The 12,345-nt window shown below is 46.8% G+C and overlaps 1 protein-coding gene across 11 annotated transcripts in view; it reads right to left on the bottom strand.

Moving 5' to 3' along the window:
* The window catches only part of ULK2 (unc-51 like autophagy activating kinase 2), an 84,625-nt gene extending 73,220 nt beyond the window's left edge, over positions 1–11,405 (bottom strand). For 6 of the 11 annotated variants that reach the window (XR_016224343.1, XR_016224344.1, XM_089318490.1 and 3 more), the window contains exons 1-3: positions 11,272–11,405; positions 8,567–8,659; positions 7,482–7,523 (exon numbers count right to left, since the gene is read on the bottom strand). Coding sequence is in view for 6 of the 11 variants with exons in the window: in XM_089318490.1 (XP_089174616.1) it covers positions 7,482–7,523; positions 8,567–8,659; positions 11,272–11,370 (234 nt within the window). In the remaining 5 variants the exon portion in view is untranslated. Of the gene's footprint in view, positions 1–7,481; positions 7,524–8,566; positions 8,663–9,869; positions 10,538–11,271 lie in introns of those variants that run through there. The other 5 variants (XM_002718949.6, XM_008270670.5, XM_089318496.1 and 2 more) reach the window with 5 other exon arrangements.
* Positions 11,406–12,345: the final 940 nt, after the last annotated feature.

The raw sequence follows: 12,345 nt of genomic DNA, 5'->3' as shown, positions 1-12,345 counted from the left end.
GATGACAGTCTTCATAAAGGCAGGGTGAGACAGCTCTCTCTCATAAGGGTACTAACCCCTCCTGGGAGGGCTCTACTTTAAGAACTAACCACCTTCCAAAGGCCCCACCTCCTCTCACCATCTCCTTGGTGGATATAATGTCAACTCATGAATTTTGGAAGGATATAAACATACAGATGAAGCTCTTAAAAACTCAAAGATGCAAAATACAATGATGCATATGAAAGTCACTTCCAGCTTACTGATCTGACACAAACCAGCATAGATTTATGGAAAAATTGTTTCCTTAATGTGTAGTCAAGAGCACTAATTAAAACAAAGATTGCAAGGCCAGCACTGTTGCATAGCAGGTAAAGCCTGCAATCCGGCATCCCATATGGGCACCTGTTCGAGTCCCAGCTGCTCCACTTCAGATCCAGCTCTCTGCTATGGCCTGGGAAAGCAGAAGAAGACGGCCCAAGTCCTTGGGCCCAGCACACACGTGGAGACTTGGAGGAAGCTCCTGGCTCCTCGCTTCAGATCAACACAGGCTGTTGTGGCCAAATGGGGAGTGAACCAGCAGATGGAAGACTGGAAGACCTCTCTCTCTCTCTCTGTGTAACTCTTTCAAATAAATAATCTTAAAAAAAAAAAAAGATTGCAAAAACATCCAGATATTTAACACTGATCTCAATTAACTGATAACTAAGTACCACCTAATCTGAACCTGACTTTGCCTATAATTCTTCAAATTGCTTAAATCCTATTTTTAAAAGAAGAGGAAGAAATCCTCTTCTACAGTTATCATCAAAAATAGCCAAAATCCTGGTTTAACTAGCTGAGCTTCCTGGAAAATAAGCTAAATCCCTACATCATCCCTTTGAACATAAATCCTAGAAAGCAAAAACATAAATATGAAAAAATTAAGCCAAAAATATTAGCAAAAAATATGGTAGGGCATTTTTATAACTGCATGGTGGAGAAATCCTTCTATGACATGAAACCTACAGGTCATTAAGGAATAGGCAGATACATTTTTACTAGGTAAGAACTTCTATGTACAAAAAAAGGTCAAAATCAGATCAAAACAACCAAAGAAAAACCAGAGTGTAGACATTTGAAAAAAACATCAATACACAACAAAGAACTGTCAGTGTGACTCCCTTTCCTTCACCTCTTACAGCCCAAGTACCTAAGTCCTATCAATTCTCTTAAATATTTCCCTAATTTTCCAGGCTTCATCTCTTCATCATTGTCTCTCACCCAGACATATGTAACTTTCTTTTCAATTACTGTATAATATTTTACAGTGGGGCTATATCACTATTAATTCACTAAAGGACATTTACTTGTTTCCAGTTTTAGGCACATCAAGCAATGCTACATTAATAACTGTAAGACATATATCCTAGTTCATATGCTTTTACGGCTATGAGACAGATGTCCAGGAATTGAGGGCTGCTCAGTAAAAGGGTATCTATTTCCAACAGAAACAGATTCCTCTTGATTACACTATTTTTAAATTATCTTATACACGATGAGTCTCTAATCCAAGCACAAGCTATTTGCTAGCGGTAAGCAAACAGATTTAAGTGCCCTGTTCTCTTTAAGCTTAAATTCTCAGGGAGAGACAACAAACAAACAAAGTGTAAACAGTATGTTAGAGGGTGGTGAGTGCTTTGGGGAAAAGTAGGGAAGGAAGCTACAGAATGCTAGGGAGGAGATTGCTACTTTATTTAGGCTAAAGAGAACTTCCCTGAGAACACAGTCTGTGAATAAAGACTCAAGAAGGCCGGGGAACATATCTGGAGGCACCAGCATCTGTCACTGAGACACAAAGATTCCCGTGGGCAGCATATTTAGAGGAGGCAGGTTCTAGGTAGAAAGCGAAAAGGGGCCAGGGCCAGGGTAACCGGGTGCTTCGGGAACCATCAGGAGGCTGATGTAGATAGCACAGAAGCAGCAAGGTACAAAGAAGGCAGAGGAGTCCTACATAACTGGTTAGGCTGTGGTAACAGGACTTTGGCTTTTGCTCTGATAGAAATGAGACACCATTGCAAGGCTCTGAGCAGAGGGGCAGCATGCCCTGACCTGGGCATTAACAGGACCACTCTTGTGGCAATGTTGAGAATATTCTAATGGGAAGCAGAAGGGCAAAAACAGGAATTACCAAACAATATTCCACAAATGTCCTAACAATCCACATTTCTACATGTGACATATGATAATACACTATTCACTGGAATCCCCCCAATCCTACCAATAAACATTTTTCTTATAAATTGACAGATAGTTAGACAGTGAGAGAGACAGGTCTTCATTCCGTTGGTTCACCCCCAAAATGGCTGCCACGGCTGGAGCTACACCGATCCGAAGCCAGGAGCCAGGTGCTTCTTCCTGGTCTCTGACGCAGGTGCAGGGCCCAAGGACCTGGGCCATCCTCCACTGCCCTCCAGGGACACAGCAGAGAGCTGGACTGGAAGAGGAGCAACTGGGACTAGAACCTGGTGTCCATATGGGATGCCAGCGCCACAGGCAGAGGATTAGCCAAGTGAGCCATGGCGCCAGCCCCCTGTACTTTTATTTTTTAAAGAGGAGTCACAGGACCAGCACTGAGGCACAGTGAGCAGGCTAAGCTGCCATCTGCAGTGCTGGCATCCCATATGGGTACCAGTTCAAGTCCTGGCTGCTTCACTCCCAATCCAGCTCCCTACTAATGTGCTTGGGAAGGCAGCAAAAATGGCCCAAGTGATTGGACCCCTGCACTCACATGGGAGACCTGGAAGGAGTTTCTGGCTCCTGGCTTTGGCCTGGCCTGGCCCAGCCCTAGCTGTTGTAGCCATTTGGGGAGTGAACCAGTGGATGGAAGATTCTCTGCCTCTCCCTCTAACTCTGCCCTCTAAATAAATAAATAAATCTTAGAGAGAGGAGTTATTTCTTAAAATTTTTTCTGTATTTAATTGAGAGGCAGACAGAGTTCCCATCTGCTGGCTCACTCACCCAACATGCAGAAACCAGGGGCAGAGCTGGCACTTCAATCCAAGAACTGGGAGATGGGATACGGGCATCCTAACCAGTGTCTTAATCACTAGGCAAACACCTACCTACCCTGATGCACTTTTTTTTAAAAGACTTCTTTACAAGTCAGAGTTACAGAGAGAAAGCAGAGTTTAGAGGGAGTATTGGGGGAGGGGAGAGGGGACGAGGAAAGGGTGGAGGGAAAGGTCTTCCACCCACGGGTTCACTCCCCAGATGACTACAACACAGGGGCTGGCAGGAGCTTCATCTAGGTCTCCCACATGGGTGGCAGGGGCCTAGTACTTGGGCATCCTCTGCTGCCTTTCCCAGATCATCAGCAGGGAGCTGGATCGGAAGTGGAACAGCTAGGACTCAATAAGCATTACCCACATGGGATGTCAGCGTCACAGGCAGCAGCCTTACCCACAACATTGCAATGCCGGCCCTGCACTTTTTTTTTTTTTTTTTTTTGGCCAGGTAGAGTTAGACAGTGAGAGAGAGAGACAGAGAGAGAGTTATAGACAATGAGAGAGACAGAAAGAACTTCCTTCCGTTGGTTCACTCCCCTAATGGCCGCTATGGCCAGTGCTGCGCTGATGCAAAGCCAGGAGCCAGGAACTTCCTCCTGGTCTCTCATGCGGGTGCAGGGACCCAAGCACTTGGCCCTGCACTTTTTAATTTTACCAGTTGGATGAAATGAGAAGAGACACGTCACTGATACTTTAATTTACATTTCCTACTTCATTTAGTAGCCATTTTTATTTCTATTATGAGAACCAACAATTTATATCCTTTGCTTATTTTTCTTTGTCTTTTCCTTACTAATTTTGTGAGGTCTTAAATTCTTTGCATATTTCCCTGTTATCTATTGTTATAAATATTTTTCAAACTATCATTTACCAGTTGCACTTTTTGTGTCTACTGAGGTACAATTTACATAAACCAACAGTGATGGAAGTGTACAGTTCAATGAGCTGTCACAAATGTATACACCGTGTACCTACGCTTCGAATAGAAATGCATAATGTCTCCCCAAAAAATTCCTTCCTGCCCCTCTGTCATCGATCCCAGCTGCCAAGAGGCAACCTCTGTTCCAACTTTCCTGATGCCTCTCACCAAGGCCTAGTCGTCTCTTCCCGAAATTCGCAAAAGTAGAACCACATGGTGGCGATAAAGGCTGGCGTCTCTCTAACGTAAGGTCAGAGATCCACACATGGCATGGCACATACTATTGTTCTGTGTCACTTTATTCACAGTTTTACGTTATCTAAATATGATGTACCACTTGATGAACAGTAACAATCAAGGAAACAAACCCAAAATATTAGATTGAAACTCTGCTTATTTGATAGTCAAATACTCAAGGCTATATTCATTTGACTGATATGTTTAAAATTTTTATAAATTAGATCCAGTAGTATACAAAGCACAAAATAAATTTTAAAAAGAAACATTTTAATGTAGTCAGCTTGAAAGTCCTGATTATTTGATAATTCAGGTTTTATCTCCTTCAACAATCAACACTGGCACTTGACAATATTTTTCATTCTAATACAAAAAAAAAATGTCTAAGTATACTCTACCCCGAAAGCAAAATCTACACTGCAATTGTGAGGGTTTTCTGTACCTCTCCAAGAAGGGGAAATTAAGAGTTAATACTGGGGCTGGCGCTGTGGTGTAGCGGGTAAAGCCACCGCCTACAGTGCCAGCATCCCATTTGGGTGCCGGTTCGACTCCTGGCTGCTCCACTTCCAATCCAGCTCTCTGCTGTAGCCTGGGAAAGCAGAAGATGGTCCAAGAATGGGCCCCTGCACCCATGTGGGAGGTCCAGAATAAGCTCCTGGCTTCAGATCAGCACGGCTCCAGCCGTTGTAGCCATTTGGGGAATGAAACAATAGATGGTAGACCTCTCTCTCTCTCTCTCTCTGCCTCTCTGTAACTGCCTTTCAAATAAATAAATAAATCTTTCAAAAGTGTTAATATTGGCCAGCGCTGCGGCTCAACAGGCTAATCCTCCGCCTAGCGGCGCCGGCACCCCGGGTTCTAGTCCCAGTCAGGGCGCCGGATTCTGTCCCGGTTACCCCTCTTCCAGGCGAGCTCTCTGCTGTGGCCGGGAGTGCAGTGGAGGATGGCCCAAGTGCTTGGGCCCTGCACCCCATGGGAGACCAGGAGAAGCACCTGGCTCCTGCCTTCGGATCAGCACGGTGCGCCAGCCACAGCGTGCCGGCTGCGGTAGCCATTGGAGGGTGAACCAACGGCAAAGGAAGACCTTTCTCTCTGTCTCTCTCTCTCACTGTCCACTCTGCCTGTTGAAAAAAAAAGTGTTAATATTATTTAGCAATTTTTGTAGTAGGAGCTGACTTGCACTACTTGATGCCTTTGATACACAGAGACCAAGACAAATTACGTAACAGCTCTGAGGAGAATCAACGTTTCAACCAGGAATTACGAGCTGAGTTAGTTTTGACTCAAGTTTTTTTTCTTTTTCCTTTTTAAATAACTTTTATTTATCTATTTGTACTTTTTTGAAAGACAGAGACAGATCTTCCACCCACTGACTCAGCGATGCTGACCGAGCAGGACTGAAACTGGGGGCCTGGAACTCAATGCAGGTCTCCCACATCGTTGGCAAGACCCATGTACTTGAGCCATCATCTGCTGCCTCCCATGGTACAAATTAGCAAGAAACAGGAGAGGCAGAGGCAGGATATAAACCCAGGAATTCGGATATAGGATGCCAGAGTCTCAACCACGGTGCCAAACACCCACCCCTCTCCTTCCTTTCCGTACTGTTTTGAATTTCTCAGGTGAAGGAAAGACTTAAACCTACTTGAACAAGCAATAAAATATACTCCACAGCATACACATATTCTGTAAATGGCAGTTTACATCACAAATTTCTTGTAGAGCCGTAATATACTACAGACAGACATTTTTAAAACGTGCATGCTATTTGACCTTGTAATTCCAATTCTAAAAACTGAATTTGAAATAATCAAGGATATATTCAGAAGGTGCACATTATTTCTGTTATGAGAAAAACCTAAACATCTTGTGAGTTTAGATAGTTGTGTTATGATATAAACATATGAAAATGACTACATTAAAAAATGTGCATGTAGAGGCCAGCATTGTAGCATAGGTTAAGCCTCTGCCTGCAGACGCTGGCACCCCATATGGTGCCAGTTAGAGACCCCACTGCCCCATTTCCAACCCAGCTCCTAGCTAATGGCCTAAGAAAGCAGCCCCTTAGGTCCCTGCACCCACGTGGGAGACTGGGAAAAGGCCCTGGCCTCCTGGCTTCAGCATGGCCCGGCCCCAGCCACTGCAGCCATTTGGGGACTGAGCCAGTGGATGGAGGATGGATGGATGGATGGATGGATGGATCTCTCTCTCTCTCCTCCCCACTCACTGTCTCTGTAACTCTGCCTTTCAAATAAATAAAAAATAAAGCTTTAAAAAAAGGTTTACTATTTTTTTAAAAAGTACATATAAAATAGTCTATTTTGTCTCACCCCACAAAAATTAGGCACACTGAGATCAAGAACTTGGTTTTATCCACTGCTTTATTCCCAATTATCAGAACAATGCCTGGCACATAACAGCCACTCAAAAACATGCAAAATGGATAAATATGAGTCATTGAGTACAGAAAAGGGTTTAGCTAGAAATACATATAGAAAAATCACAAAAGATGTTCGTTTACTTGAAATTCAACTATGCAGACTAATCAAAGCAAAACAAAGAAGTCACAGAAGCTGTGCACACTGTATACCCTGGTTTTCTGGGGTGAAAACTCGAATCTGCTGTTCCCTCTGTGGATCTCACATGGTGACCATCACCCTAATCATGAAGGTAATGTAAAGGAGGACTGCTGCACATACCATGGCCCCAAAGTATGAACCAACTACTTCATCTAATGCTTCACTGAGAAAATAGAAATTTCCTCCAAAGTTGGGCTCTTAAAAAGGAGTTCCAAGAATCATCTGGATCATAAAGAAAATCCACCTTAGCAGGTAACTTCAGATCCAGCCTTCCTACCTCCAAGCAAAACGCAACTCAGGAGCTAGTGACAGACATGGATACTATCCTGGTTTTGATCCTTTTTATTTTCAAGTGTTTCTACAATTTACAAATATGGCTTTCATAACAAGAAAAAAAAGCTCTATTTAATTTTCAAGTGCCCACAATAGTCTTTTCTTACTTATCACAGAAATACTAGGTGTAGTACCAGTATTCCTCTACATGACCTAAAACAACTCCCCTATATTATCAATTGTTAGGAAGTTTCCTCGTGCAGCACATTATTTTAGCCTACTGCCCTGTGCTTCTTTAAACAACACCTTAACAAACACATAACTCAAGCTACATGTCTTTTCAACAAGAATGAAGGTCATTTTTTATTTCCATTATGATTCATTGATATTGTACAAAAATAAAAATTTCTGAGTTTTTAATTTAAAAAAAAATCCAAAATAAGGTACCTGAACATCATAGAGTGCTACAATATTTTCATGCTGAAGTTCCTGTTAAGGAAATTGAGAAAACGTTTGTATGTAATCTAACAATTTTAATATATTTCAATATACAAATAAAAATATAAATACACACACCTACACACATACAGAAACACTAGTTATAGCACAGTACACTTCTAGACATAGTGAGAACAATCCAACCTATTAAAGCATAAGAAGCAATGTACCTGATCAACTTTCTTATGGCCTAAGTGGTTTTTCACCATCATCAGTTTCTAGATGCCTAACAAAGTCCCTATACTTGTTTATAAAATATGTTCTATAGTTAACATGGCTACTGACTTTCTAACAGTTTTCTAACTTTAATATTCAATTTGTAATAGCAATAGAGGTATTAAAAATATCAAACTGCTTTTCAAAAGCACATTATCTGCCTAAAAGAAAACAAAGTATAACTGTTAACTCAGAGCTATAATTCTTACCAAAGAGATTGCCATAATAGTTTTGATGAGAGCTGATTACGTGTTTGGGTTCCATGACCATAGCAGTTTGGAAATACTGGGTTAAGTATACCAAACCTTGTACAATTTTTCAGACTTTAATTAGCCAAGTACTTTGTTCAAGAAGTATTTAGTAAAAAAGGATTTTCCAAACTAATTTGCCCATGGAATCATTTCCTGCTTTCCTCAAACCAGCTCACTTGGGTAACACTGATTGTGAGTGATCCAAAAACACTGCCTCCAAGGAAAATACCTTTCTTCAACGTAGTAAAAAAAATTTTTTTTTAAATTAGGGTCAACAGAAAAGGTAAACAATGTGTGGGTCTCTTCTCAAACAATACCACAGCAACTGGGAGAAAGAAAGGGAAAAAAAAAACTTAAAAGCAGTCTTTTTAAAATCCCTCCCCAACATTTGGCCAAGAGGCAAACATGTATTGGTAAATTGGTAAAAACAGCTTCAGAGTACTCCATGTTTCAAAATGAGGAGCAGCTAGAAACTCTGAGTTGGGGCCAACCACCAAATCTGCAAAGGCTGCCGTCATGTGTTCACTTCCTCTAACCTGGGATGAAATTCTACACAAAGCAACATACCTTTAAGATTTTAATTTCCTTTCCCAGCAGTATTTGGGATTTTGACAAGTTCTTTTTATTAATACTTTTAATAGCTACCTCCCAGTCAGTTTTCTGAAAAGGAAAAACAATGTTATTCCTGGAAGTTATTCCACAGAAACAAGTCAGCAGAAAACAAAATCTAAGCACAAAGATGGATTTAGCAAATAAATGTGGGGGGGGGGGAGACAATGGAAAAGAACTGCAATGATTTCATCAGTTACAGTGTAACAAGCCAGTGTTTCCACACACACACACACAACACAGCTCCTGAAAATAATCCATACTGAGACCACACAGACACTCACATTAAATGACAAAAGAACACAGTTCATAACCACTTCTAAGATGCAGGGAGATGTGGACATAAATATGCTTAACTGAAAACAACCCTGGTTTACTGTGGGAGGACACCTCCTTTTTTAAAGTTATTTTTACTAATAAATGAGAAGCAGTTACTACCTCGTCTAACAAACAGCAAAGACGGCACACTTTCAACATGCCCCTTGGCACCACTCATAACTGCCAAACCCTTTAGGATTATTTCCACTCCCGGTGCGCCTTTCCAAATTCTTTAGATTCTGAAACCTCGTGTGACCCTACTTGCGAAACAGCAAAGGCCTCTTAGGAAAAATAAATAAATAAATAAACAATTCAGGCTTGAACATGCGTTCGTGTTTACTTGCACTGACTGAAAAATACAGCGTGCAACCATCTTTTCCACTGGGAGCCCTCTAACCCAAGACGGGAAGATGGTGCGGGGCTCGCCGGGGAAAGTGACACCGGCCGGTTGGAGACAGCCCCGGGCTAACGGGAAACCCGCCCGCTTTCCACCAGGTCTGCAATTATCAACCTCAGAGGTGACAATCTCTGGCAGGCCAGGGCGGAGGAAAAAAAAAAAAAAAAAAAAGGTCCAGCCGTGCCGTGCTCGAGCCTCCAGACGTGCACGGAGAGCTATGCAGTCCTTTGGGGTTGAGGGTTAACTTCAGGCTGGACCCCCGGGGCGCACTCCGGTTACGCAGCACCCCGACAGCCAAGGGGGTCAGCAGCTGCCCCGGGCGGCCGGCAGCTCGGTCGGTGCAGCGCTGCCTGGCGTGGCTCCGGCCTCCAAACAATCCCCGCTCGATCCAAACCAACCCCGCGACACTGACAGCGCGCACAATGGCAGGCCCGGGGCCGCCAGCCAAGTTGGGGAGTGGGGAGGGAGCGCGGCTTCGCCAAGTTGCAAAACCACCCCAAAAGCCCTGGCCTCGCCCCGCGGCCGGCTGGGGCAGGCAGCGCTCACCTGGCGGTGGCGCCCCCGGAAGACCACGGCGAAGGCCCCGTGTCCCACGAGGTCCCTCTTGCTGTACTCGAAGTCGCCCACCACCTCCATGGCCGCGCCTCCGGGGCATACAGCGAGCTGGCGGCGGCGGCGGCAGAGCGGTTCGGCGCGGTGGGCAGGGATCAGCACCGGGGGCCCGCGGGCCCGGAGCGCGCCCGCGAGGGGCGGCGGGGCTGGGGCAGCCGCGGCCCCGGGCCCGGGCGGACGCTCATACCGAGAGGCCGGGGCAGAAACGGGAGGAGGCCGCCGCGCGGAGCCGGGGTCAGCGAGGCCTGCTGGCCCGGCCCCTCCTCATGGCCCGGCCCGACGCCGGCCGCGGTGGTGGCGGTGGTGATGGTGGTGGGGTCTCTGGTGAAACGGCCTCGGCACTGCCGGGCCGGGGGCGCCGCCGCCGTCACTGTGCGCCCCTGGAGCTAGACGCGCGCAAGGGAGAGGTGTGGAGTCCGGTCCTCCCCATCCCCAGCTTGTGCGGCCGCCTCGGCCCTCGTCTCCCTGCTGCTGCTGCTGCTGTGGCGGCGGCGGCGGCGGCGGTCGCCGCCCTAAGACCGGCACAGCCCGGTCCCCGCGCCCCACCGCCTCAAGCGGCACCCAACGCACAGGCGCGCGCGCTGGCCGCTCCCGCGCCGACTGCCGGCCCTCCGCGACGTCAGCACGTCTTGTAGGACGCAGCGCGCGGCGAGCCCGCTGCCTCCGCCGAGAAAAGGAGTGCGCGGCTTGGGGCGCGGCTCCGCCTCCCTGAGGGGGCCCCCGCGGGTGTCCGCTGAGGCGAGGGCGGGGTGTTCGGGCCGCTGCGGCCACACCTGGGTCACCCGCTACCGGGCTCCGCGCGCTGGGTTGGGAAGCACGTTGGGCACGGGCCACGCCCTGAGGCGTGCTGTGCAGAAACCGGAGGTCGAATGGCAGCTGCGGGCGGGACCAGGGTATCTCTTGGGTGAGGGAGACCCCGTGGCCCTGTGGCCGCCCAGGCTCAGTGTCCATGCATCGCTGTCCCGGGGCCACTCCCCACGGGCTCTGTTAAGTTTGAGGCTTAACGTTCAGTGGCTTTCGAGAACTTTCTTTTTTCTACCTGATCATTCAACTTGGCCAGCTTTCCCTCAAGAAAATGTCCCGAGAAATCATTGTATAAGCAGCATGCCTGGAAATGGGGTGGAAAATTCGGTCCCTGTACTTCAGCTTTTTTTAGGATGTTTGCATTCAGGTTACCTCTCCCCGCCAGCAGCCTCTGAAGACTGAAATATCCAACCCTGAGGCAGCGAGCCCCCGGGAGTCCCAGATAATGTCTGAGTCCGTTTTGGTTGCAAATTGCACGCACGACACCCGCGACTGGGTAAATTACAAAAGAAAGCGCATTATTTCGGCTCACATTTCTGGTCCAAAGTGGAGTGGTCCCATGTGGGGATGATCTTGCTGGGAGCACACGCAAGACCCAGCCAAAATGGCTTTCAAGGCAGCCACTCTCCATTTAGCCCGCTCACCTGTGATAATGAACGCTCCTGAATAGATTGATCCATTCATGGAGGCGGAACCCTAATCACATCTTAAAGGTCCCACCTCTTAATATCTCCTAACGGGGATTCTATTTCAGTATGAGTTCCAGAGGGGATAAAGTGTATCCCAGACCTTAGCGCCCTCGTGCCCACGCCCTCAGAACGGAGGGCCTTGCATTTCTATTCCTGCTGCTGTGACCTCCCACATAATTCTATCCTGACTTCAAAATCTGGCGCAGGTGGTTGGGCTGGACATTGAAAATCTGGAGCTCTCAGACACTGACAGTGAGTGAAGCAACTGTGGGTATACACACACAAGGATTGATCTGGAGATGATTCCTCAGCGGATTGAAGGATTTTTTTTTTTCTTATGGTTTGAAAATTGAAATAGGGGAGGCCGGCGCCGTGGCTCACTTGGTTAATCCTCCACCTGCGGCGCCAGCATCCCACATGGGCGCCGAATTCTGTCCCGGTTGCTCCTCTTCCAGTCCAGCTCTCTGATGTGGCCCAGGAGGGCAGTGGAGGATGGCCCAAGTGCTTGGGCCCTGCACCCGCATGGGAGACCAGGAGAAACACCTGGCTCCTGGCTTCAGATCAGCGCGGCGCCGTCCGTAGCGGCCATTTGGTGGTGGGGAGGGGGGGTGAACCAATGGAAGAGGAAGACCTTTCTCTCTCTCTCTCTCTCTCTCTCTCTCTCTGCTCTCTCTCTCTCACTCTGCCTGTCAAAAAAAATTTTTTTAATGAGTGAAAAGTGTGTAAAGTGCATAGGCACTACATGGGGGGGGGGGGGGGTTAAGTCAGGAAAGTGAGACCAAAGCTAGCCTTAGGCAGTATGTCCCCAGCCCCAGACAGGCACCGTCAGCATCTTTCTCTCTCTCCTCCATTGAGTCCACAGGTGGTTTCCAGGTGAATAGAGATGACATTTTTCAGCCCCATGGCCAGACAAGCTA

The sequence above is a fragment of the Oryctolagus cuniculus genome, chromosome 17, assembly GCF_051225735.1.
Source record: "Oryctolagus cuniculus isolate XC-2025 breed Fujian yellow rabbit chromosome 17, ASM5122573v1, whole genome shotgun sequence".
In the NCBI taxonomy this organism is placed as follows: domain Eukaryota; kingdom Metazoa; phylum Chordata; class Mammalia; order Lagomorpha; family Leporidae; genus Oryctolagus; species Oryctolagus cuniculus.
The sequence above is the reverse complement of the archived record's forward strand: the minus strand, read 5'-3'. Positions and strand labels throughout refer to the sequence as shown.